General features: G+C 44.4%; 2 protein-coding genes across 2 annotated transcripts; one reads left to right on the top strand and one right to left on the bottom strand.

Moving 5' to 3' along the window:
- LOC108659851 (uncharacterized) lies at window positions 1-26,795 on the bottom strand. Its single transcript, XM_018112984.2, has 12 exons — window positions 26,745-26,795; window positions 25,498-26,399; window positions 21,023-21,889; window positions 15,624-15,869; window positions 9,960-10,084; window positions 8,152-8,230; window positions 6,984-7,076; window positions 5,082-5,325; window positions 1,666-1,746; window positions 1,200-1,312; window positions 448-588; window positions 1-385 (listed from the first exon to the last, which is right to left on the bottom strand). Exons 1-12 carry the CDS (start codon window positions 26,778-26,780, stop codon window positions 187-189), a joined length of 3,126 nt encoding a protein of 1,041 aa, XP_017968473.1. The 5' UTR covers window positions 26,781-26,795; the 3' UTR covers window positions 1-186.
- Window positions 17,875-19,680, top strand: LOC108659856 (putative odorant receptor 83c). The gene is made up of 4 exons (XM_089256121.1): window positions 17,875-18,946; window positions 19,006-19,195; window positions 19,258-19,413; window positions 19,474-19,680. Exons 1-4 carry the CDS (start codon window positions 18,072-18,074, stop codon window positions 19,528-19,530), a joined length of 1,278 nt encoding a protein of 425 aa, XP_089112247.1. The 5' UTR covers window positions 17,875-18,071; the 3' UTR covers window positions 19,531-19,680.
- Window positions 26,796-27,037: the final 242 nt, after the last annotated feature.

Genomic DNA, 27,037 nt, shown 5'->3' on the forward strand with positions numbered 1-27,037 from the left:
TTTGTTTTTCTTGTTTTCTCTTTTTTTTTTTTTTTTTGGTATGTGCAGACAGAGCTGCAAGGATATCGTGTGACAGGGCGACCTTTTACAAAGGTGCCACGCCTCTACGCTTACGTCTAGACAGTACACAAGACACGCAAACTTATAGCTAAGTTTAGACTCTAACTCAGTTTGGGAGGCTTAGCGCTATGACGATACGTCCGCATCGGAGCCGTCGAGCTCGCCGGGCGGATTTCGCTTGATGCAGTCCCGTATACTTTGCAGAATGACGCCGACCCGGCGATCGAGCGCGTCCAGATGGGGCTGCCAGAGCACCGGACTGATGGGATCCACGCTCAGCGACTCGCTCAAAACCTGCGACAGCGGCTTGGGCCCATTGTGGAATCTGCAGATGAAACCAAATAACCAAATGCTCCCGATTCACTCTGTGTCTATGTGTCTACTCACTCTAACAGCTTGGTGAGCGTCGTCTTGCGTATCAGGCAGCACTGCAGGACGGGCGCCAGAATGGAGAGCTCGTCGTGATAGGGACGCCCGAAGCCACGTCCGTGGTCCAAATGCAGGGGGAACGTCTCGTTGCCATAGATTCTGCAAAGAAATGCAAGTATTGTTGTCAAATTGCACATACGCCCCGTGTTTAGCATTGCATATGCATAATTGCCAGCAAATGTGATTAGAGGCAAACACCAGAGATCGGCTTAGCTCCGACGCAACGCAGTCGGGTGTAACTGGCAACGGCTACGGCTACGGCTAAGGCTGCTCTGCATAGCAAACACTGTTGCAGGGCAGGGCACCTGGTGTGCCATTGGCATGTATGATGATGCAGTCTGTTGCCATTGCCACGTCTGCCGTCTACCGTCTGCTGTCCGTCCGCTTCCCTCTGCCTCCTGCCGCCTGCTGTCTTGAGCAGCCGACAGATTTAGCTGCTTTTTGCAGCATGCATGCAAATATCTTTCCGAGGCATTGGCTCCTGCCGTTGAGCATGCTGTGCGGCAGCCTTGCCAAATATAGAGACAGCAGCAGACCCAGATGCAGTGAAGCGTATGGGATACGTATACGTAATGCGCTACCCACACGACGGTAGGCATGAAGCCAACAACGCCAGTTATGCGGAAATAAGCCAATCGCATTATGTCTCTGGCCAAAATCGCTCACACTCCATGCACCGCACTCCACTCTCCTCTACACTCCATACTCACTTGAAAGTCTCGTAATGATGCCGATCCATGTTGCCAGTGAGAAAGTCAAATACAGCCATGTCCATAAGATCAAGCAGACGTCGGCCCTCATCGTAGGGCGGTAGGTCGCGTACCTTTGACAAAAATCAAAATATCAGTTAGAGGCAAAACTAAGCAACGGCATATTGGGGCTGGCCGGAGGAGTCTTAATTAAGTCGGGGACGAGTGTCGGCAGAGCTGAGCTGAGTACAGCTCGAGCGAAAGTAACAAATAAAAACATTTGCATTCCACTCCAGCTAAAATGCAAATTAAGTAAAAATAACCGCAGCAGGAAAAGCTACAGACAAAGCATAGCCGGGCACAACCGGAAGTGGAAATGAAAATGGCACACAAAATTGGGGTAAAGCAAGAGGCGACCGTCTTCCCCACTCCCCGCCGTTCGTTTTCCCATCCAGTAAGTAGCCAACCGGGCGACTCGTTTACTTACCAGAGCACAATAATTGGCATCTGTCTCCCACTGAGCCTTCTTTCGTTTGTGATAGGAACGTCGCCAAGGATGCCGCCAGAGCTGTGGAAGAGGAAATGCCAGCACAGAATACAAAATCAATATCAATTTGAGCTGCACAATGTAAAAATCTAAAGCTGCTGAACAGCATTAATATGCCACGAGTGTGCGGCGGGCGGGCGGGCGGTCGGGTAGATGCTTGGTTGGTCTTTGGGTTGCTTGCTCTGATGGCTAAAACATTTATTTCTCATCTTGCAATACGACAATATTATTTCTCTCCCGTTTTGTACTTAGATATTCTTCCTCTATTCTTGCTTTTTTTTTTTTTTTTTTGTCTTGTTATTTTTATTTTATTTTGTATTTGTTCATTCCACTTTTCCTGAGCTGAAATGCTGCTGCACTCACTATAAGCGAAATTAAATTATTTGCCAGGCTACCAAGGAAAGTAATAAAACTTTCTCTAGCATTTTGCTTGGATTCGCGGCAGCGTTCGAGCCCCGGCCGGACCTCAACGACCGCAACTTACCTTCCGTCCCTATGCAATTGGCAATGGCAAAGGCAAGGAGCGCGCGTTTTTGGGTTGGGTGGGACGCAACAACAACAATGCAGTTACCAAAAATATACAGAGAAATTAGACAGAAAAAAAATAAAAAAATAAAAATAAAAAGAACACGTTGAGATAAAAATCATAATAATAAAATTGCATAGGCATGGGCGCGGCAAAGCCTGTGTAATGACCGGAAGCCCGCACGGGCCACAAAATGCAGCAGGAGGCGTAAAAGCAAATAGAAGCCAGCAAGCAAATACAAAAGGAGGCAGCAAAAAAATATAAAAAAAAATAAAAAATAGATGCACAGCGCGACCGCAAAATGCAAAATGCAAACACAAAGCCAACACGTAAAAGTTAGGTAAGTTAACGTTCACATCGCGACGATGGGCCAAGGATTGTTTGCATATAAAGCAGATTCCTCCACCTGCTCATAAAGTGCATAAATCAAGCGAAATTAAATTTCCACAAAAAAAAAAAAAAAAAAACAAAAGACATGCAGAAAGAAAGCCAAAAAAAAGCCAGCTTAAATATGGCAAGACGAGGTATGAGGTAAGCAAATTTTTAGAATTTTGTTTAATACGCGCAGAAATGCGGCGAAAATGCGCGTGGATGAAACTTGATGACAGCCAACTTAAAAGTCTTAAGCAATAATATTAAAGCACCACATAAAAACATATCAAATGGAATGGTAAATGGTAAATGGTGAATGAGCCGAGGCGAATATATCGGCTGGTTATCTGAGAGTAAGGCAAGCATAAATCATAATAAATCCATGAAAAATATTTATTTAATATTAATGAAAAGGAATTTTGGGATAACGCAGCTGTATGACATTAAGTAAGTATGATTAAGCATGATTTTGGCCAAGGGACTACACACACACACATTGGTAACTAAGGTTGGCAAGGTATTTCTTAATGCCCATTAAATATTTCATATATCGATTTATTCAAGGGAAACAAAACATAAATTGGCAAGAGTGAGCACGTGTGGGAGTTAAACTTAATTACAAAATATATGTTATTCCCTTTGATTTCAAGAAGTGATGAAACATTTTTATACGAATTATGTTGAATAAATATTAACGAACAGAGCGATTATTTCATTTCAAGCATCCATCTAAACATAATGCAATGCCAAAATCTACAGCTTTCAGCTTTTAAGTAGATTATCAACTATATCTCTCGAAAAAATCACATAATTAATTTTTCTTAATCATAATTTCTTTCATTAAAAAAAAAAAAAAACAATTTATTACTGGAATTTTGTTTCCTATTCTGTGGTCAGCAATTAATGCGAATGCAAATCAAATTTGCAGCATAATTAAAATGCTTTACTTATATTCCCTTTGATTTCAAGAAGTGATGAAACATTTTTTTACGAATTATGTTGAATAAATATTAATGCACAGAGCCATTATTTCATTTCAAGCATACATTTAAACATAATGCAATGCCAGAATCTACAGCTTTCAGCTTTTAAGTAGATTATCAACTATATCTCTCGAAAAAATCACATAATTAATTTTTCTTAATCATAATTTCTTTCATTAAAAACAAAAGAAACAAATCTATTACTGGAATTTTGTTTCTTAATCTGTGGTCAGCAATTAATGCGAATGCAAATCAAATTTGCAGCATAATTAAAATGCTTCACAGTTGCGAAATTGTTTGTTATTTTGCTTTTAGGCAGTGGCCGGCTCAAAGAATCCTAAAAGTGAATTAAAGCCAAAAGACAACAGCAACAACGGCGACGGCGACGGCGACGGCAACAACAATCTGGATAAACCCCTGCTTTGTTTTCTCAAGTAAAATGATCTCCTGTGCATAATTTACAGTTTTGCCTGGCGCCAAGTCTCTAGCAAGGCTCTTAACCGTTTTCTACTTGTTAACTGCAAGAAGGCAAGCCGAAAACAAGTCGAAAAAAAACAGACTAGAAAAATAAAAATTATTCCTTTGAGGGAAAGGCAGAAAGAAATGTAATATATATAAATATTTTAGCTGCGGCAATCTGTTTGAAAGGGCTGGCAACCCTTCCAAAATGCTTTTGGGGCAGGCTGAGTTTGGGCTTTGCTTTAATTTGTGCAGCTATTTGCATTTATAGCCCGTTGTCCCGCTGTCCCGCTGTCCCCATTTGGAATTTATTAACGTCCATTCGGGGCTGCATTTATATTTCATTTTACGCTCTACGACCCGCCGAAGAACTGATACAATAATTCTGCTTTGAGGCAACGGTGAGCCAAATTCAAAGTACCAAATACAAATAGGAATGAAAATAGAAATGGGAATGGAAATAAAAATAAAATATGAAATTATGCAAATGAAGTGCGGGCCAGCAATAAAGCAATGAAGTGCCAGCCGAGTGAGTAACTAGTTAAGTTCTCGCATTTATACTAAGCCAGGCCGATATCTTGCCGGCCCTAAACTAAATGGCCTGCTACCCTTTAGGGCACTTTGTTGCCAGCTTATGTAACGGTAACACGGCCAGACAGCTTACCTGTTGCCGAGACACATACATACAGGCACTCGTGTAAGTATGTATGTATGTATGTGCTTAGTGAATAATGCGATTTTTTATTTAGTTTGGCCAAGCGTACGAAATTAGTAATGAAAGCAGAAGACGCCCAGCTAGCAGCAAGCCGAGCATATAAATTGTAATCTGGCGCTGCTTTGAGAGTTGAGAGTTGCTATGCATTAATCAAAAGCCACTTAGCCGGACCTACGACTACAGCATCCAACCACATGCGTCGCACATAGAGGTTGACCACCATGAGACCCATATGTATGTATGTGTATGTGTTGTTGTTGTTGTATATGGAATGGCGAGAGTTGTCTACTGAGTGACCTACCTTGCGATTGGAGGTCTCGAAGCTGGGCAGAAATGCGGCAAAGGAGCCCTCCAGCATGTCCGGATTGCCACAGATGGCATGCGAAGTGTCGCAGTAGTACGAGCACTTGCCATGGAAGCATAAATTCAGCGATGGCGAAACAAAGAATGTCTTCAATAAATTTTCGTCGGCCAGTTGATAAATTTCGGTCGTTATGTTCAGCGTGCGACCAGCCACAGGCATCGCGCGACGAAAGCCCAGGACTCTGAAAGACAGTAGAAAAGGAAAAAAAAAAAATCACAATAAAGAAACCGCAAAATAAACGATGAGCACTGGGCGAAAAATAGGTGGTAAATAAACATTTTAGCTAGAGTGCGTGTGCCCAGCAAAAGTAAGCTCGACTGTCAGATACCCTACACCACAAATGCACGTGCTTATTAAACTGTTTGGCCTCAACTACAAACGAATTTTTGTATTCTGCTGTCATCTGCAAGCGATTCGCCAATGGCACCCCAAGGAAACGAGACAAATCTATTTTCGAGCATCTGCCAAATGCACTGCATATGGTCGAGGATGAACTGCCCCGAAATTGTTTTGGGCACATGAAAAATGCTCGGTGTCTGTGGAGTGTCGCCTGGGGTTATCAGGGAAATGCCATAATTTTGGCAGCATTTCATTATGCTGTGGCCAGCGGGCATCTGGTTTCCTGGGAACCCTTGTAACTGAGATTTGATTATGTCTGCTTGTGCGTGTGTGCGTGTGTATGCGTGTGCATGTGCGTGTGCGCCTGGCAGTCACAACAATTATAAAAGCTGTTTTATTTTCGTTTGTTATCTCGAATCTAAAGCGTTGAAATGGAACTCTGATTTCGAGAGGGATTCATGCCCTTAACCATGCCAGCAATTTCAATCTAAATTGCGGTTAGACATGTCAGAGTGCCCATTAAGCAGTGAGCAGTGAGCGTGTGCTTGTGTGCGTCCGCTCTAATTTATAGCTAATTAAATTGAATAAAGTGAACTTTTAAATAAAACACCAACGTCCTTGCTGTGTGAAACTAGCTGCGAGCACTTAACTCTCGAGCCTCTGCGCGCTCTTCACCATAAATAATAAATATTAATTGTATTTGCCCTCGGACAATTTCACAGCGCTGAACTGCTAATCCCACAAATTTACCAAGTCCTTGGATAATACCCTAACCCGAATTATAAATCTGAACTGCTTTTCTTTAATTAACGATATTCATTTTTCATTTAAGCCCTACTTTAAATTGCTTTCTATTATTATTAAGTCCTGAACTCGTCAGAGTATTATTGGCGTGGTAAAAGTCATGAAGGAGGTACGGCCAGCCCCATAATGTATTTATATTTCTGAACACGAACTGGGTTGATCTAACTATGTCTATTTATACGTCTGAATGTGAGGCCAACTAAATAGATGTAGAGACTTCGTGTCCTAAAGCGAATTGAGATATAAAATATAAGAAATTATCGATAAAAATCGATAATTTGCTTTCCTATTTTAACACAGCGTCGGCCCTTTCTCTATTAAGTCAGTTTTTCTTGATATTAATTTATTTATGAAATTTCACAATTTTTTATGCTATAAATACCGTAAATTCATTACATAAAATTGATTTTCTTGCATATCAATTAAGATTCTCCATTTCGTTATTGCATTCTACGGCAAAGTCTACGGCGTTTATTGCAATTTGCATAAATATTTGCGTTCAATTTGATAAATGTAATTAAAAGTGAACTCTAAAATAAATATGCGGTAATTTCGCATTCGCCTGCAATTCGATGATTTTTATTGCATAAATTGTAGCTGCATATTTTAACACGGCTCACTGCGCTCTTCGCGAGAGGGGGCGAGAGGGCGAGAGGGTAGAGGTGCATGGTGAATGGTGAAATGGGTGCAACTCACCTGTCCAAGTGGAAGGCGGCAATCTCGGCATTGTGACGTTCATAGTCTGTGAAGTAGAAGTGATTGGGCAACGTTTGCTGGTCCCGTGGAAACCTGGAAAAGCAGATTGAAAATAGCATACAAAAGATCGTAATAAAATGAATTGAATTTAATGGGCGGCCACCATTTTGTAGTTAAGTGCATTTGCATATGCATTGCGAGGAGAAGCTGCGACTTTCTACAGAAATGCACACAAACAGTCAAAGGGCAGACGAACGGACGCATGCAATGAATGGCCCGGACGGATGTGGGCGGTTAGCTGGCGTGGCTACCTGATTGCTATATGCCTGCTTAATTACTTACATTGCGACACCGCAGCGTAATTCAAAAAACGTTTCATTTAAATTGCAAATGAAGAACATTAAAAGGACACTTTACACTTTACTTTGACAACTGCAGCGGTTGGCCAGCTATGAGCTCTGCGCTGTCCACTGTGGCCATGGCCCCTGAAAAAACTGGCCAAGCACCGCCGCGTTGAAATCTCATTAAAAATCGCGAATAAATGTTCAAATTACGAGCTGTATCAAGTGCCCTCTGCAATCCGCTTTAAGCGCATTGCAGCACTGCACTGCATTCCGTCCATTGGCCATTGGCCATTGGCCACGGCGAAGAAGTCAGGCAGTGTGGGTAAATTATATTTATCCAGGTCGAAAGTGCTGACAAGTAGCAATTGCAGCAATTGTTGTGAATTTTATCAATATTTTCTCTCACTTTTATACTCATTGAAGCAGTGAGAGAAGTGCAAAAGTATATAGGTTCTAGTCAGTTTCGCTGTAGGCAAATCTAAGAGCTGAAATATGGAATATACATATACTTGTATCTACTGTGATCTCATAAAGTATTTACATTTTCGGGGAAATACTTTATTTGATATGTGATACTCTGTACTATGATATGTAGACACTTTCAATTTAAAATCAAAAGAATATAGTACATATATACCCTTATTTATATACCTAAAATACCTTAGGGCATTTTCAATTCGGACTATATATTTAAAAGTTTTGCAGCTAGAGATCTCACTACTTTGCCTTGTGAATGGGTATTGTGCAGTCGGTGGTGCCCGACTTGCATAATTCTTGTAATGATCGCCGCTCAAGAGCTACATATATGTGCGCTTCGTACTTACCGCATGGGCTTCATTAGGGCCTTAACGTCATTCGGATACTCAATGATCAGCTTCAGCTGTGTGCCGCCCTCTTTCTGAACTGTGAAACGGAAAGAAAACAATTACATGATTATTTCATTTCGCTGTAAATTTATTGCAGTTTAATTACGGCAAATGTTTGCTGCTTAAATTCTGGCAGCACAGCGCACAGTTTACGCAACGTTGCACACATAATTGGGCCAGACGGAGAAGAAGAAGCAGCTGCAGCAGCAGCAGCAGCAGCAACATCAAAAATAGCAACGAACTGCACTGATATGGCAATCATTGAAATTGCATTAAGGGAAAGTGGATGCACAAATTACACTTGACTAAATTGCAATTAAAATGCATAAAGTCCACAAAAATATTGCGTATACGCACAGTCACAGCCACAACGAAGCCCAATTGCTGCCTGTGTGTGCAGTCAACTGGGCAACTGAGCAAAACAATAATAGACACATCAAAACCATATTTTTGCTGCTCACAAATGTACGCATTGAAAGGCGAAAATCTCAGTTTTGTGCCACGCCACAAGACACATACTCAAATCTACACAAATAGCATTCAAATGCTAAGTCGGAGGCCTGCAAATACAATGTGCAAAATGCAATAAAAGGACCTTCAGCTGCAGACGACAATTAAATGTTTGATAAATTCCTTTAATGACAGCAAAGAAATTCCTGTACAAATCAAACTAAAAATGCTTGCATATTTATACATACATATATGCTGAGTTCATATATGCGAGCTCAGCGTAAAATAGTTTGCTTAGAATATAACAGGCTGAAGCACGAGTGGAAGAGTCCATAAGGAACTGGCTAGGCTTAGATATGATCTTCCGTTCCTATATACATATATACTCAAATGGTCTGTTTTCTTTGTAGTTCTCTTAAAGCACGTGTAGATAAGATTTGTATATTTAAAATATTTTCCATTCGTTAGAGAATATAGAAGAGATGGCATGCAGTACGTTGTATGATAAAATATATTTTGTGTACAACGGGGCGTATACGTGATGGATGTTAGCAATGCAGCTGAGGCCATTTAGTATACGAGAGATGACAATATGCAATAAGAAATAATCACAATACGAAGATTTTCCTAACATGCCTATCTCTTAGAGCCCACATCACTCTATAATTCAACAAATTCCCACTAATATGAGGCGTATACGTAATATTAGTTAGCAACTGGCGGCTCAGGCCATCTAATTTATGTGAAAGTTAGTGCCTTAGCGCACATGAGACATTGTTGTCATTGTTGTTATTGTCGGCGCATAGAGCAGGCAAAATGAGTTTCGCACTTTGTCTTGAACACTTTACATTGTGAGCTGGGCGGGACTGGGCTGGGCTGAGCTGGGCTGTGCTGTTGCATGGGTTTCTCTTCCTTGCTGCAGCGCGCGCGGCAGCAAAAGTTTATTATTAATAAATTAGAGCCGTAGCAAAGTTTCAAATGAAAATAGTTTCGCCTGCCACCTTGGCGGCTCTCAATAATCCGAGCAAGTTACATGCCGCTCCTTTGCATAATTAAGTCAAATGTGCAGCCAGCCAAAGGGCAAATAAGTTTACAAAGGCAATTCAACTTGAATGCCGGCTGGCTGGCTGGCATTGGCACCACTATGTATTTATGGCCATCAAGAGGAACTACAATTGCAAGGCTGAGTTTGCCGTTTGTCGATTGCCGTTTGCCGTTTGCTGTTTACTGTTTGCCCTTTGCCGTCTGCTGTTTGCTGGCTGAGCTAATGTGAGCCGTTCAGTCAATATACATATGTACAGATATGTAGTACTTACCCACATGCTGTATTGGCAGCGTGATCATGTCACGTAGCACCGCATCGACCAGGGTATCCTTCTCGCTGTACAGCTCCTTCTTGGTAATGCGCAATTGGAAGCGCTCCAAATTGCTGGCGTTGGCCCTGCAATGTAAGTAAGAAATAGAAGAAACTTTAGCTAGATGTGCTGTGCTCACGCTGCTGTCGCTTTGCGCGTGGAAAGAGCGACAATCAGGCGAGTTGAGGAATACGGCGGAAGCGCTTATAAGCGTGCTTTGAGCACGCCTCGAGGCCACAATGCGAGTATCAAGTTGATGTAATGATTGTCACATTGATTTATCAAAGCAGCCGCCAACCGGCAGCTGCTGCAGGAAATCTTCGTCGTGCCACACTCCACCCTCCACCCTCCGCTATTCACTCGGCACTCTGCTCTGTGTATTTGTGCCATGCCAATTTGGTTTTCAAATGCATTCTCCCGTTTGCCCTGAATCAATCGACAAACACACACACACAGACATACCGAAGGAGCACGCATTTTTTCGCTGTAATCCTCACAGCCTTGAAAGAAATCGTTGCCTTTGACGATTTCTCTTCCAGTACGTTGCCTGGCATTGCCAGCTGGCGATGGCCAGTAAAAAACGAAAGGAATGGCTTTTTTACCACATTTTACCAACACATAGACAACGCAGCATTCCTTTCTCTAACTCTCGTGCTCTCCGCCTCGCTTTTTGTCTTTCTCCAAGCGCATTTGAAACAGTTTATTTAAGCAGTTTTGCAGTTTGCTCCATTTTTTGCTCGTTTTTTTGATAAGCATTAAATCCGATAGAAAATTGTTACCAAAATGCGCCCAAAATGGCTTGCCTCAAATGTCTGTTGCATACTTTGTGGGCGAGGGAGCGCTGCAAGCGCGCTTGGCAAATTATCATCCACGAAATTACCAAAAGAAATACTAAATAAATACCAAGAGAGAGAGAGAGAGACAAAGTGACAAATTGAATTGTTGAAAAGCTCTTGTCCTGTCGCTGCCGCCGCTCGCTGGTCAAGTTGTGCGAGCGAAGCCACTGGGCCAGCGATTCACGGCATGAGCAATGGGCAAATGTCTGCGGCATTGTGTACCATATTTATCATGATAATGTAGTCAGCATTCGTCTAACTCTTTTAGCAGCTAACGGACAGCTCGACTGCACTCACGTAACTCCCATGGATGTCCATCGTCCTTTGCAGAGTTTTTCTCTTATTTCCGCATTGCTCGCTGTCCTCGCAGCCAACTACAATGATTGCTGCTGCCGGACTGACTGTCTGGTTAACTGGCTGGCTTGCTGCTGTTGGAGCAGAGTTAACTTGCTGCCCGTGCCGGTCGTGGCCCGACTTGAATCCCTTTCATAATTTGCTAGATGACGTTGGTGATACTTCACGCAGGCGACGCTTTAAAGCTGCTTCCTGTGCACCTGCCACCTGCTCTAGCCGGCAGGAAGGAAATAAATGTCTTAATGCTCAGTCAGCCTCCTTTGTGCAGCGACCGGCACAAAATGACTTTCAATATTTCAACAGTTTTTCTTTTCTTTCTGGCTTTTTATGGAAATGGCGACAACTTCCTGTCTACCTGACGGCCTTGTAATGACTGCGCTAAGTGTATGCACAGACTTTTGTGCGCAGTATGTGAGCTCGCCTTAAAGCGTTCAGTTGCTCTGCAATTAACAGCAGCTGGATTGGCTTCCATTTGGCAGCAGCAGCTGGCAATCGTCATGGAATTGCCAAGAAATTGACGAGGGTTCATGCTGAGGTCGCCGGCGCAGCTGCTAAGTGCGGTCGGCACTTGTCAAGCGCACAGCGGCACGGGTCATAGTTCATTCCGGCCAGTGTTGAACAATGCGACCGCACTGGCTCTGCTCGGCACCAATTTCCGTGCAGGTTTCATTTGTCAAATGCCACAAGAGCCGGGGCAGCCGGAAAGCTGCGTAATTGATGAAGCAGCTCCTTCAGACATTGACTAATCACAAGATGCTGTCCGGCTGGCAATATGTTGAGGTTGCCATTGGTTGCCCCGCCATAGCAGCCAGCTGCCAGCTGCCGGCTTACACTGAGCTCTGGATTTCTCCAAATGCTGCTAGCCATACGTAATGAAACTTTGCAAATCGCATTACATGCAAGGGACAATGTGCATATTGCAACATAGCATCTGCCACACAAGTATGGCAACAATTAGAAGAGCTGAATGCAAAAGTTGGCAAACCAACTGCGACATGTCTGCGATTGAAGCACACTGACATAATGCTGCTTATATAAGCCAGGTACACTCATGGCAGATGGTTGCGTAATAGGTCAACATATTGTTACACTTTGAAGCTGGTATAACGGTATTGTAAAACATTGCATCGTTGGTAACAATCAAAGCTGCGCAAAGGACGCCAGCAAATTGATGAAAAGCTTCAGCAGGAGAAAAGATTTTCTTGCTAATCAACTTAGGGAACGATAATATATATATAATAGGAGTTAAGGGAAAATTATATTGGATTTAGTTATGGTTTAATAATGAAAGACATTTCTGGGAGCTGTTGCTTTTGGAATAACAATTTCTAATATACTTTTTGACTCTTCAGATTTAAGAACTCTGGATATAGTTGAAGCTGTTTTCTTGGGTTCTAACAGATGAACAGATGAACCATCGAGTGGACTCAGGGCTCAACAGACAGACGTAAGGACAAGCGGATGGATGCACGAATGAATGGACAGACGGACAGTTGGTTAAATGGACAGAGGTACACGAATAGATCGACTCAGCTCGACGATCTGATCAGGAATACAAGTGTACATAGTTTATGGGCTCTGCCACGCCTCCTTCGGCATGTTGTATATATTTTTAGAAAATTAGCCTTGTTATCTACTTTCAGTGGGTACAGAATTAACTAATATAGATTCAGTCTATTCAAGCCCTTAGGCTCCGGCAAACCTGTGCTCGCGGTTCAAGTAGTTTTAGTTATCCGCGCTTTCCTTGTTTTTTTGTCAACATTTTTGTTTATGCATCGGGCAAGTGGAACAACAGCCATGAGCCGCTAGTCTCCAGCGATTGCCCCAAGTTGCTTGGTTGCTCTTAAGCTCCGCCCCATAATTATTTTGGCATAAGAAAACGTCAGTAAACTTTGCCATTGCCGATTCCGGTTACAGCTGGGCCAGGCCGGGCCGGGTCGGGCCAAGCCAGGCCACAGGCACTTCTCAGGCTCCGGCGTGTGCTTAGAAAGTGAAAAACTTTGTGCGTGCGAAATTGTGGCGAGCAGACAACCAGCGAATAGCCCAACAACGCAACCGCGGCCAACATTCCAGCTACAGACTACAGCCAACAAAGACAGCCGACAGCCGACAGTCGACAGTCGACAACCGACAGGCGACAAGCGGACAGGCGGACAGGCGGACAGTTTGAACAGAGTTCGCAAGAACAACGCGCAAAACGAAAATTAAACTTATATTGTTGCGTTTGCCAGGCAACAAGGATAAACTTTCGCTGGGACGCGAACGGCCACGGGCACGGGCTGGGGCACGGGCAGGAGGCATTAAAAGCAGTGACAGCTCTAGCTGGCTGGCTGCAGCTGCGATGCCAACTGAATAAGGAATATCCATGCTAGCTGTGCAAAATGTCAGCGTACTTTAGTTTAACACACTCGCCGACATTGAGCATAGTCTTTTATTACGGCAACCGCAGTGCGCGGGGAGGGCAGCGGGGATCGGCGCGTGGATCGGCGGCAGGGCAACAGCTGCTTAGCTTGCAGTAGGTGGTTTCCCTTTTTTTATCTTCCCACCCAGCTTGCTTGTTATTTGGCTGTAATTCGCTCGAAATAAGATTGCTTTCCCAGCTCAGCGCGGTCGCAATTGTGGGCTAATTAAAAATTTGTCATACTAATTAAGTGCACGCCACGAGACGAAGTAACGGGATAAGCGCAGGACCCGGCGGCTTATGGTGAATCAGAGGCAGCACAACACGAAAACGTGCAAGATTTTCGTAATTATATTTTAGCCGATAAAGTGAGCCTAGCCGCTCACCTGGCCACCGTTAGTACACAATAGACTGTTTGCCATAGACTCCGGTATCTCGTATCTCGCATCTCGCATTTCGTATTTCATATTGTAAATTTTAGGCACATTTGCATTTTTTTGTTGTTCATCCTCTTCTACTATTTTTTGCTGCACCTGAGCAGCGTGCTGCTGTCACAAAACTGCTGACAGAGCTGCGGCAAGCCGCACGAGCTAGGCACGCGTCTGCCAGCAGAGCCAGCGAGTGAGACGGCATTTTAATGAGATATCACTGATGGAGGCTGTAAGAGGAGAACCCTTCGGCAGATCTAATTGCGACTGTCATATTGAAGAACTGCGCCAGATATGTAGATGTACTATATTAAATTTAATTTATGCGAGGAGAATGCATTATCTGACATCTAATCCAATTGCAAACGGCTACAGAGTATCTCCCCTTCGAGCAATCTTTAGCTAGAGCACTTTCAGTTTACTGCAAGCCATTTCGCTTGTTAATGAAATTTGCATTTGTGCTACGTGCAGCGCAAAAAACATTTGGCTCCGTTTCGGTGATGTGCGATAAATTAGAAAATCAAGCATTTTATGCTAATGCCAACGCCCACAAAGCGAACTCCCGACAGACCGACCCACCGACAGGAACAACATACTTTCAGCTTGACAAGTTTTAACCACTTTGCATTTTTCCAATTTTCTTTTATTTTACTTACTTTTCTACTTGGTTTTCTCGCCCTCCCTCTTCCTCTCGCTCCTGCTTTCACTGTGTGAGTGTGCCAACTATGCGAGCAAATGAAATTACTCATACGCCACGTTTTCAATTTTGATAAAGACTGCCAAAACTGTGTTGCACATTTTTTGGCGGTGGTGGCGGTGGTGCGAGCGTGGCAACGTAAGCTGATTACTTGTCATTGGATTGAAATGAATTTGTAGAGCAGGAAATGCCACTGTTGCCTTAAATAAGAGCTGAGGAAATTGGCAGTGGAGTGCGAGTGCGTACGTACGCAATTCGCATTGATTTCTTTATTGCAATTTTATTTGATTGCGCTCATATAAAATTACGTATACGCACTGCTGAGACAAGTACTGTTACGCAGCGCTAAAATCTCATCAGTGTTATCAGCGAATGGCATCAGGCATGCAATCGTTGTCAACAATGGCAACAACAACAACAACAACAACGTCTCAGCCACACAGCAACGACAATCAAGCAACACTTATGAGAAAATAGATGGGGGGGCGCAACGTTAACGTTAGAGCAAATATCTAAAACGTAAACGTGTCACGTAAATGGAGCGTAAATTTCAATAAAAATCATTTCAATTTCAGCCAAAGCCAAAAGGAACCGTAACTGCTTCTTCAATCGTATGCCCTGCCACAGAGGCAGGCTGAAAAGTTATGTAGTTTGATGGGCGCTGAGGTTGGGTGGGTGGTTCAGGTGGCTGTCTCTCAAGTGGAGCAGTCTGAGAGGGAGAGAGAGAGCGGGCGCGCGTGTCTTGTGTAAGTGAAACCGTAATCTGCCAATGCAAAGCAAAGTGCGAAGGTAAGCAAGAAGGTAAAACACTAAGCATTATGTCTTCCGCTCAAGGGAAATTGAATTTTTCGCCCAACTTCCGCGCCGTCTGCCATTAACAATGCCATCTAACGACTCAATATCACTTACCCGACTTGACGGTGCAGCAGCTCGCCGAGCGTCGGATTGTTAACCGTCACATCTGGCTCATTATCGACTATGACGTGCATATACTCATCGCTCAGCAGCAGCTTCTGCAGGTCCAGGTACCGATCGTGCGGCTTCGGCTTGCGCGTCGACTGCGAGGGTCCAGCGATAACGCCCTCCTGCCCGCTCGTCGTGCCGCCGCCCGACGTCTGTGCCGGCGTGGAGGCCTCCTTGGAGCCAGAAGAGTTGCTGCAACAGAAGAAGGCAAACAAACATGAGTCTCTCTGCTGAATCAACGTACGTACGCTAATTGCCGCACACAAGTGACACTTGAGCGCTGCCTCTCTGCCTGGCTTTGCTGCAATTTAGCTACGTCTCTTATACAGGCCTAAGTTGACCAGAATTTTCCGTGCATAAAACTCATATGCATCTGTCTCTCTGTCTCCTCAACTGCCTTTCAAGAAAACTAAGCTCAGTCTATTAGATTTTCTAGTAAATTCATCACAGTTGCTGTTGTTTGGCTCGTATTGACCTTGGAGCAAGAGCTGAGATTGCATTCAGCCCGTTGCTCGTTATCACAATATTCGAAAAGTTAGCTCGTGTGTGCTTCGCCCGTAATTTGAGTGCTGCTCTCTTTGGTCATTAAAACGAAATTCCGAATATGCCTACAACAAGTGGGGACTGCTCTTGGTCGATGTTGTTGCTGTCGCATCATTAAACGAAGGGTTTTTTTTTGCAGCTGAGCATTGGCGCAAATCAAGTCTTGCAAATTGCTTCGTCTCAGCCACAAAACTCTGTGGATTGTCGTTTAAATTTTTAAGTGTGCCACAATTTCTCGGCTCAACCCATGTGCCTTCTGGCTCTGGATTATGTGTCTTGGGGCGTCACTCAGAAGGTGCGCACATGTGCAACACCGTCTGGAGTGTGAAACTTTTTCAATTAACAGTTGCCGGCATACTTTAAACTTTACAGCCGCAACAGATCCTGGCGCTGTCTTTGCCGGCGGACTCATAACGAGTCTCTGCAGATTTCACGCTTTTGATGCCAAGGCACACAGAATAATGCCACATAATGCCATTATATGTGGCAATCAGTTTACTTTGTTGCACGCATATATGCATACATCCATACAATATATATATCAAGCAAAGCTGAAACTCCACTCGCTTCTTTATGCAACATACCGCATTGATTTTGACTGGCTGGAGCAGCTTATGGGTTTGCGGCTAACTGGCCACGTGGTAGCCCGGCCATCGGCTTTGTTTAGCATCAACAATGTAATGCAGCAAGGCAACAAAGCAGCAGAGCAGGATGCGCTGCACGGATCGATGCTCGATGTGGCCTGCACTTAATTAAACTAATGACAAAGTTTCCTCATTAAACTGTCACGTGTGTGTGCAGGCGTGGCGCAGTTCAGGGCCCTCCATGGCCTTCTATCAACCTGGTAATGGAACGCGGCTAATTAAATCCCATTTAATACAAATATCAAACGTGCAGTTGTGTCACATGCAGCTGGCTAAGCTCTCAGGTGCATTCGTTTGAAATGGTCAGCTACGGTAATATCTTGAATTGATGGATAGGTGATCAAAGCAAATCTATGAATGTCTGTCGTGAATTAAGCAGTTGGATATTATTTAATAAAGCTGTTTAGCATTTTTGACATAATGTTTTAGTATGAAACATATCTGAGCTTTTGCCTTACATTTATTTTAAACGATTTCTATAGTTCTAAAGACTTTTTTAAAATATTATTTTGCAAATTTAATTATCATAACATATGCTTGAAGTTTATATTTAAAAACAGCTTAAATCCGATAATTAATTATAAGAATATTGATAACTATTTTTTGCGAATAGCATGGGTTTAAAATTAAAAAAAAAATAATAATAATGCTCGCATTATTTATGTTTAAATTTGGGCTTTTATGTTATTTTAATGTAATTCAAGAATTTTTTACATAACAAAAGGCTTCACATTTCAAAAAAAAAAAAAGGAAGACATGAATTTCATAATAGTAAAAAAATTTTTCTACATATTAAAATTATTTGTTCAGGCATTATTTCAGGAATTATTAAGGTTTTCCAACAAATTATGGCTATGCGGCCATACCTGATTAAAGATAAAATATGCTAAACATGTTAACTTTTGCTTTATAATAATTTGTAATAATATCTGTTAAGGCTAATAACTGTGATCTGATTTATTTACTCTATTAAAAGAATTAAGCCAACATTTATAATATTTATTCTATGGCCCATTCGTCAAATCTCACTCGTAGCTAACAAACAGAGGGAGAACTATGGCCATTGACACGCAGAGTGATGTGTCATTTAATTAAGCTAATGACAACGATTGCTCATTAAACTGTCACGTGACATGAGCAATGCAATCTGCCGCCTCGCTCCTGTCTCTTGAGCAGGACATGTAACGCTAATTTGCAAGCCGTGAGAATGCCCAAAGCTGCAGCGGACAGTGTCAACTGCAGCTGGCCAAAATCCCAAATTGATAGAGGTATAAATATATGGCGCTGGCATTACGTAGAGCTAATCGAGTTCAGAATGTCGACGAAACCCAGCGAATATTTCAATGAAATAATGCGCTTTGTGCGCTTCATAACGAGCTGCGTCGGGTTCGATGTCTACGATCCGAACTATCACTTCAATGCCATTACCATCACCGTAGTAGTGCTGATCAGTATGTACTTCATCTTCACAATTTCAACGATAGCCAAGGAGTTCCACGGCAACTGGATGTTCATGATACAGGCCAGTGCCATGAGCGGCAGCGTCGTGCAGGCCTGCGCCAAGATATACATGGGAGTCTCCTCGGCACCCACGGTGTCCAAGCTCTACATACAGATGCAGCATAACTATACTCACTTCGAAAAGGAAGAGGATGAGAGATACTCCATGGTGCTAATGCGCAGTTGCCAAAAGCTACGGCGCTTTTTGACTGTGGTCGGCGTCAGTTACGTGGTTGGCCCCCTGGGCATGATCCTCGCAGCAGTGCTGGGCTCAATAATAACGGGCAAGCTATATCTCATCATGCACTTTCATCTGCCCGGCATAGACCTGAACACCGAGTGGGGTGCCTGGGCCACGCAAGGCCTGCACGGCACATGCATCATCCTCGGCGGACTCGGTCTCTATACGGGCGACATGATTATCATCGTATATCTAATGCAATCCTTTGTCTACGCCGACATCCTACAGCTGAAGGTCGACCGTCTCAACGTGCTTAGCAACAAGCAGGAGAATGCTGAGAGACATCTCGAGGCCTCAGCCCAGCTGATCGACATTGCCAAGTGGCATCAGACCTATACTAGGTAGGGGTTGCCTACTCTATCTAGCAAGTGTTCCGTGTCTAAGCTGTGCCTTCCCCTAGGTTCATCGACCAGTGCAATGACATGTTCTCCGTGTTGGTCTCTGTGCAGGTGACAACCTCTGCCGTATGCATTGTCATCACAATCTTCTCGCTGCTCACCAGCGACTGGCTCGGAGGATATTGCTATTTCTGTGTGCTGGTGCCCAATATGTACCTCTATTGCATTCTAGGCACAATACTCGAGAACTGCGTATGTCTCAGCCAAAGCTTTGCAATCAGTTTAACATCACGATGTTTTCTCTCTGCTTTTAGAGTGAAAAGTTCATGTACGAGCTCTACAACATCTCGTTCTACAATCTCAATCCGAGCCAACAACGATTTGTCCTCTTCATGCTGGCCAAGAGCCAGCAGCCAGGCGCAATCCTGCTGCTCGGAGTGATGCCATTGTCGGTCAGCAGTGCTCTCCAGGTGGGTCAAAGGACGCGAGCTCAGTCAGTCAATGGCATTTGCATTTGCATCTATTTGTAGGTAACCAAAAGTATCTATAGCATTACCATGATGATGGCTAGATTCTTGCAAAAGTAATCAACATTTGATGAGCAGCTGATGAAGATTTATACTTAAATCTTATATCATAGTCGGAGTTCAGCCAACTCGCAGCAGGTAGTTATAGCCGCCATTTGGCTGGCAGCACCGAACGATTTATGAATTAATTAAATGTTTACCAACTAACAACAGAGCTGTTTTATGTATGTTCCCTAGCCGGCGGAGAGGAGCTGCTGCTGCCACCTGCTGCATCTCATGGGATGAATTGCTAGCGATAGTTTTTTGCTCAGGCGGAAGCGTGTCTTGCTGCCTGTTTTACGTTTTGCTGCGTCACTTTTATGTTTTATTACTTGACTTCCGCCAGCCGCAGCATAAAGCTGCCATGCACACACACACACACACATAGGTAAAATAGGAGCAGCATGTCGAAGTCAGCGTAAAAACGCAATTGCAAGACGGCCGATTGGCGCTAGTGTGCGTGTGCATGTGTGTGTGGGAGCACGGCAAGCATAAAAAGCGGCTTTAGCTAGCTGTTATGCCCTGCTTGCTGTTGGCTTCAGCAACGCAGACATGTCCTGGCCCGAGCGCTCGCTGCCTGGAATTCCAATTCTCGCGAGCTCTCGCTGCCGTCTGCCTGCTTGCAGCAATTTATGATTTAATGGCAGGGCAACCGTGCTTTATTGCAACTTTTGTTGCATTTTGTAAAATTGAATTATGTGCAATAGTCCTTTCGAGCGATGGCGGGCATCGGCAAGCGGAAGTGCATCATTAAGCGGGTGCAATGACCGCCGCATAAGTAACTCCTGCTGTTGGCCAACGATCCAGCAGGCCAGTCACCACATTGCAATATAAAGAGAGCAAAGGCTATTTGAGAATTCTTGATGAGCAATGAATGGCATAGGTCTCGCCTAGAGGATAACTAGATGTCTGTATATATCGATATATATTTAAGAATATTTTTGCAGCATTTTTACATGGATTTCCTAGAGCTCAATGCTCTCCATATTCTCGTTGCTGAATGAATAACTAACAAGGGATTGTTGAATTAAAACTCAACCCATTCGAAGATTGTGATATTTATGAGTCTCGTATATCAGAAAATAAAAGCCGGAAGTTGCTTTGGCATTCAAGCGAAGCTGCTTGAATGCGCACATAAATCAACTGCAAGTCAGTCAAAAGAAACTCTCGAAACGATGAGCTGCAGGCTATCAAAGCTGAAAATACTCTAACCCACATTGTTGAGCAAACATTAACAGATTATCTAATGCAAATGTCAAGAATCAAGATATATTAGTTGTAAAGGCAGCACAGTCTTGTACTCTTATATTGTCTTGCTTTAAATTAATTAGTTGTCTTGGAAAAGTTCTCCCTTACTATGAGCTCTACCCTTACTATAATTTTCCCTATATAATCTACTTTACCTTAAGAGTAAAGTAAATGAATTGAATTCACGTCTAGTCAACAGCAACTTTTCTCAAACATTTAATTAGCCGAGCTTGAGGAAAAACTAAACGATATCTCAGCTGCTTACCTCTTTTGCAGAAATTTGCGCTTGAACTCGTGCAGCAGGCCGCCGCCTCCGGCAGTGCCGGCCTCGTTGTAATCGTTGTTGCTATTGCCAAAGCGCAGCCTTTGATGCTGTTGCTGCAGCAGATGGCGGTTGGCAACCCCGAAGTCCATTTGCACGTCCACAATGAGCAGGAGCGTGAGCAGCACGAGCGTCGCGCCCAGGCTAATGGCGAGGCGCTCTTTGAGCTTCATAGTACGCAGGACGGCCATGATGGGTGTTGTTGGAGCGCTGCTCCCTTGGCTCTTGTTGCTATCCAAATGATGTGGTGCAAAAGCCGTTGTTGTGGCGCCCTTTAAATTGCTGTTGTTTGAGCCGCTGCCACGGAAACTGCGCAGCCTTGCCAGCCAGCCGAGCTGACAATCCGCTTTTTGCTTGCGCCCCACAGCCGACCTGTGCGGTGAGGCCGATGCGGATGCGGATGTGGATGGCGGAGCAGCACTGTTGCGGACGCGTGTCGAGCGCACAATGCGCCGCTTGATGAGCACACGTCGTCGAGGCGCTGCCTCGTCGTTGCCAACGTCACTCGGCTGAACCTCAGAAGCCTGCCAAGGTGCCTCCTCTAAAGCGTCTGTTGAGTAGCTAGCGGTGGCATCAACTGCACCACTTGCGCTTGAACGTCGAACGGCAGCAGTTTTACTAAGCTTGTTGTTGTAGTTGTTGTTGTTACTGCTGTTATTGTTGTTGTTGTCGTCGCTCGGGCCATGCAAATTGGCAACGCTTATTTGTTCAGCTGATAAGTCGGTATTTTCAATATCAGCGCTGTTGTAACGCTGCTGTCGCTGCCGGAATCGCTGCAGTCGCTCCGCTAGCGGCGCAAACTGCGCACAGCTGCAAATATAGAGGAGAATTTCATTAGAACAGCCACATGCGTATATACATACATATATAAACAACTATATATAAGTATATGTATGTACATACATACGTATGTTTGTTAAATCTTAAAACAAGTCGACTGCTGTGCGAAATGCAATCAAACGCGCCACTAAAAAACCAACTATAAACAAGAATTGATAAAAAACTTAACAAAAAAAGACAGAACGGTAGAGGGAGAGAGATAGAGAGAGACAGAGACGAAATGTTTTGGGATTTTATTGAACATCATAAAAAGTAATGGGCAATTTAAAAGTAAACTTTAACCACTGGACGTGCTAATACCCTAAAAAACCAAATTGATATCCCAACAATAAATTGCAGCAAGAGTTAGAAATGATCAAAAGAAAACAAAAGATAAAAAAAAAAAACAGTGCCCAGTCCATGTCGAGTCGCAACGGCTTAAGGTGTCATTCGCTTTAAGAGAAACATTGCGCTTAGGCTACTCTATTTCGTACCATGACAAAGTCATCAGGCTCCCATTGTTTGGGTGCCATAACATGTGGGGGAACGAGCGTCAAAAATATGAAGAGACGACCACGGCTGCCCGCTGCCGTCTTCTGGCTCCATGGCATAGTTGCTTTTTTATTATTTGTGCATGAAACGGCGTCACGACCATCCGCCATGTTGACTGCTGCCGGAAATGCGGCAGAGTCCATTTTTTGTGACGCCGTCGTCGTCGTTTTTGTTGTTTTTTTCTATTGTCTGGCCGAACACATATACATATATATATATATGTATTTTTTGCGCCAGTTTTGTGAACTGTCGGTGTGTCAGACAATCTGGATTTGAACTATAGCTACAACAGGCTCGCGCAGGCTTAGCGTAGCTCTGTTTGTTGTTGTCGCTGCTGATAGCCAGGTCGAATTTAACGAAGCTTGTTGCTTGCAGCTACTCCGATAGCAATATTGTTGCCAACAAGCGGTACAAACAGCAATGCAGCAACAACAACAACAACAACAACAACAACGACAAGGAACGATAACAGGCCCAGCTGGAACTACATACGTGCCAGTGCAAATTAAAGGCATATTTATTGGCAGTTTCACATGGCGAGAGAGAGAGAGAGAGATACAGAGAGAGCCCGCATACTGCTGACATGACATAACTAAGCCGACAGCCTTAATAGAATTTTGACAGTGAATCGCATGCAAAAATATCTGATTAGGCCAGTGCCTGACAGATAACACGACAAAGGTGCCATCAGATCGAACCGAACCGAGGCGTACCACACCGAACCGAACTGAACTGAGCTGAACTGTACTGAACTGAGCAAGAGAAGAGTTAAGTAGGGAGCCTAAGCTCCATGTCGCCATGTCAATCAAATCAAATATCGTGCCAATTGCCGATGTTGCCCATCAAAACTGCATATCACGGCGAGGCGACTTGACAGCCAGATCCAGACATAACTGGGCTGGGCGAGGCATTGAACAGATATGTATCCGAGCTATGCGCAATGCCTGCAACAATCAAATCAATTGCAGACATCGGCGCCCCTCTGACATGTCAGAGTCGAATGCAGACGCCGACGGCAACGTGACCTGAGACGGTACTCTATAGACTGCAGGAGCCGGCGATACTACGTACATTTATCGACTGACAACAACGGCGACAAACGCTCGATAAGCGACAGCAACAGCCGAACGACTGCAAGCTGCAATGCCAGCGTCTGCAACTGAGAAGTTCGAGTGCGACAGCGGTGGGAGGAGAGGGGAGGGAAGAGCGAAGTTTGAGACGCGTTAATGGCAATTGCTTCTGCCCCATGTTATTGTCGATAACATGGCTGTTGTTGTTGGTGTTTTGATAAAATTGCTGCGTTGCATTAAATTAAACTGATGCGGTGTATTAATGATGGTGCGACGGGAACGCTGCTGGCAACAGGCTGACTTTAATGCAATTGCCGACGACAGCAACAGCAACAGAGAGAGAGAGAGAGAGAGAAAAGTGGAGAGCGAGAGAACGAACACGTCGCCAGCGGCTGATTGAGTGACAGCAATTTCCCTTCCAATTTGCGCTCTGTGTTTTTATTAATCAGACAAAAGAGAGAAAACAATACAAAAGGGGTCTAGCTAGGCAGGCACAGGCGAGTTCAATGCATGTGGAACGTGCGAAAGAGCCCCCACTCATGCGTCGATAAGAAACGCTCTCCACAGACAGACAGAGAGCGAGAGAGAGAGCGAGAGAGTGAGAGACAGCGCAGCATTTCACTTGAATATCTTAGCTGTGTTAATTAATGGAGTAGCCTCATGCTGATCAGCCAAGTCGATGGCTGGTACATGAAATCATTTGGCCGTAAATTGTTCCGATTTGCTGGGCATTGCTGTCGTCATCATCAGCTGCCCTCATTATCGAACGCCCATCCCTTCCACCATTGTATGAATCAAACTCACTTTCAATCAAATGACAAATTGCTTTCCGCTACCTTTCTCCTGCTCAATTAGCTTCAGTCACTGAACTTGCCAGCGTCGACAACAAGATTATGCATTTTACCTTCGCCTCGTGCATCCCCCGCCACACGAACTGCAGCTCGCAGTCGCCCCACAGCCCCACAGCTGCGCCAGCAACTACGCATGATTGATTTTCGGAAACTATTTCCCATGCCCCCGTTCGCAATCTCTAGTTGCCCCATATAGGGCGAGTGAGCTGTGCAGTTTTTGCTGTTGTAGTTGTTGTTGTTTTTGTTAGTGATGTTGCTGTTGTTATTGTAAAGGCGAATGAACGCGTAACCCGCACAAACTTGACGCGCTAACAAACTCGGCTAACTTAAATCAAATCAATGGCGATTGTGCAACAGCAACTGCTGCTAAAAATGACACGCTTAATGCACTCAACACCCTGCCCCCAGCATGCGCCCATCCGACTTCTCCTGCCACAATTTCTACAGCTGTTTGTTGCTTGCCACGCATCAATGAGGTTGAAGAATGTTGAGCATTGTGCTGCTGTTGCTGCTGTTGCTGCTGCTGTCGACATGCCCAGCAACATTGAGCGAGAGTGGCTGGCAAAAGACTTATCGATTTTATGGGATTGTTGTCAGCGGGTGCACTTGAGCTGCTTACGATAACAACAACAGCAACAATAACAACCACTGCACTGTTGCCTTATCGACCAATCGAGCGAGCCAATCACGCAAACTGCTATCCGATATGCAAATGCCTGACAAATTGTTGCAAATGCCATTCGATTGAAACAGCTCGTCAAGGTTAGTCTCGCTGCTCACGCTGCTAATTTGGCCAAATTTTCGCTCAACTTTGAGCTGGCGAAAATGCAACGAGTTCGCTTAACTCACTCAAGTTGATGTCGAAAATTGAGAAAACTTTGCAGCTTCATGGGGCTGACTTGCTGCTCAGCTTAGTCATGGGAACATAATTCTTTTAGCATAATTTAATTAAAAAATAAAATTCTTATCCCCGTCTGAGTTGGGTTTGAGCCTGTATAAGCTCATATTGCTTGGATTCTAAGGCATTCTCTACCGTTTTCTGTTGCTTATTGTGAGATATTTTCTCTGTGTTTTTTCTTTCTTTCTTTCGTTCTTGGGGAGTTGGCTGCGCGCTTTGTCAATTTACCTTTCGCTCTGCAGACTTGGGCGTTGCTCCTCATCAACCTTAGCCGCGTCGTAATCGCGAGCAGCAGCAGCGCCAGTGGCTGCCGTATAAATGTCTTGGCGCTGGTCGGGCTGAAGTGAGCTCTGTCGCAGTCTCAGGTGATTCAATGGCAGCGATTTCTCTGCTGCGTTGCCCCAGGTCATTTCATTACCAAAGTCAACATTGTTGTTGCCGCTGACTTCAGCCAGCTTAAGCTGATCCAGCTCCTGCTCCTGCTCCTGCTGCTGCTGCTGCTGTTTTTGCATGCTGCTGTTAATAAAATTTTCCGGCTGGCTCATTGCCTGCCAGTTCTTACGCTCGTGCCAGGCCAGTGAAGGACGACGCAGTGGCTGCTGCACCTGCTGCTGCTCTGTAGCCACTTGCAATGCGCTCGGCTGCCAGTCATTGTTTTGCTTGTTGGCCCAGTCGTTCTGGCTGCCATAGGCATTGAACTGCCGGCTCAGACTGCCCTTTGAATTGTGCTCATATTGTTCCATTGCTGATTGATTTCTAGTCATTGCCATTTGATTTATGTCGGGGCCATGGCTCCCTCGCTGCCATATGCCTCCCTGGTAATCGCCATTGTTCGCATTACTCCCATTGAAACTGCCTATTTGTCCCATGGAACGTCTCAGCGCCTGATTGCTCTGGGACAGCCCGTAGCCCGGCTGAGTCACTTGCCGTTCATGCGGTTGCTCCTCCTGTGGCTCCCGTGGCTCCCGTTGCTCCCGTTGCCCGAGCTGCCCTCGATCCAGGCAAACACTGCTCTGGCTGCGCTGCCGAGCCGCCTTTCGCTTGGCCAGCGCCGCCGGAGTGGGCGCAAATAGATTCCGTATGTTTGCATTGCGCTCGCTGCTGCCGCCGGCATCGCTGCCCTGCTTAACCTGAATAATTGTGAATTGGATTGTTTGCAATATGGTTTTTATCGCCGTTTCTTTTTCAGCTAGAGGCGGCTTTTGTCTCTGGCCGTTTAGTAATTGGTTAATTGGACTGGCGCTACAAAAATCCGGCGCTCAGGCAAATCATGCTCAACGATTGGGGTTAGTAAAACGACCGGAGGGGGGAGCAAACGTGGCAGTAACGATAACAATTATTATAAACAGATTAACAGAGGAGCCATAAAAGACACTATGGCCGACTCAACGCAACTACAGACATAATCGGATGATTTTTCTTTTCTCTTGCTATTTTTCTAGAAGCGAACCAACGCCGGAAATGCTAGTACTTACGCTGCTCGTCAGCGATATCCTTGAAGACAGAGACATTGGGGTGGACGTAAGTAGAGAGCTGGGAATTCAGGGTGTCATCAAAGTATACGGATACAGGAAATTTTGTGTGCGCCTCAAAGTCGGCTCAATCTCTTCATCCGTAAAACACTGTCACACACAGACACAGCAACGTGGCCAGAATAAAAAAAAAAATGAACGAAAAAAAGAAGCAAAAAGACATTCAGATGGAAGAGAGAGAAAATTTGAAACGTAAGACAGATTAGCATAAGCGGATAATACCCAAACAACGAATT

The sequence above is a fragment of the Drosophila navojoa genome, chromosome 2, assembly GCF_054131105.1.
Source record: "Drosophila navojoa isolate 15081-1374.11 chromosome 2, UAZ_NAV_1.0, whole genome shotgun sequence".
In the NCBI taxonomy this organism is placed as follows: Eukaryota; Metazoa; Arthropoda; class Insecta; order Diptera; family Drosophilidae; genus Drosophila; species Drosophila navojoa.

Bases quoted from the DNA above. Each gene is read 5' to 3' on its own strand.
- LOC108659856 (XM_089256121.1), top strand. From the start codon at position 18,072: ATGCCCAAAGCTGCAGCGGACAGTGTCAACTGCAGCTGGCCAAAATCC. The intron at 19,196-19,257 runs GTATGTCTCAGC...CTCTGCTTTTAG, and splicing joins GCACAATACTCGAGAACTGC to AGTGAAAAGTTCATGTACGA. The intron at 19,414-19,473 runs GTGGGTCAAAGG...ATCTATTTGTAG, and splicing joins CGGTCAGCAGTGCTCTCCAG to GTAACCAAAAGTATCTATAG.
- LOC108659851 (XM_018112984.2), bottom strand. From the start codon at position 26,780: ATGTCTCTGTCTTCAAGGATATCGCTGACGAGCAGC. The intron at 8,231-9,959 runs GTAAGTACTACA...TCCGTTTCACAG, and splicing joins GCTGCCAATACAGCATGTGG to TTCAGAAAGAGGGCGGCACA. The intron at 7,077-8,151 runs GTAAGTACGAAG...CTGCTTTTCCAG, and splicing joins GCCCTAATGAAGCCCATGCG to GTTTCCACGGGACCAGCAAA.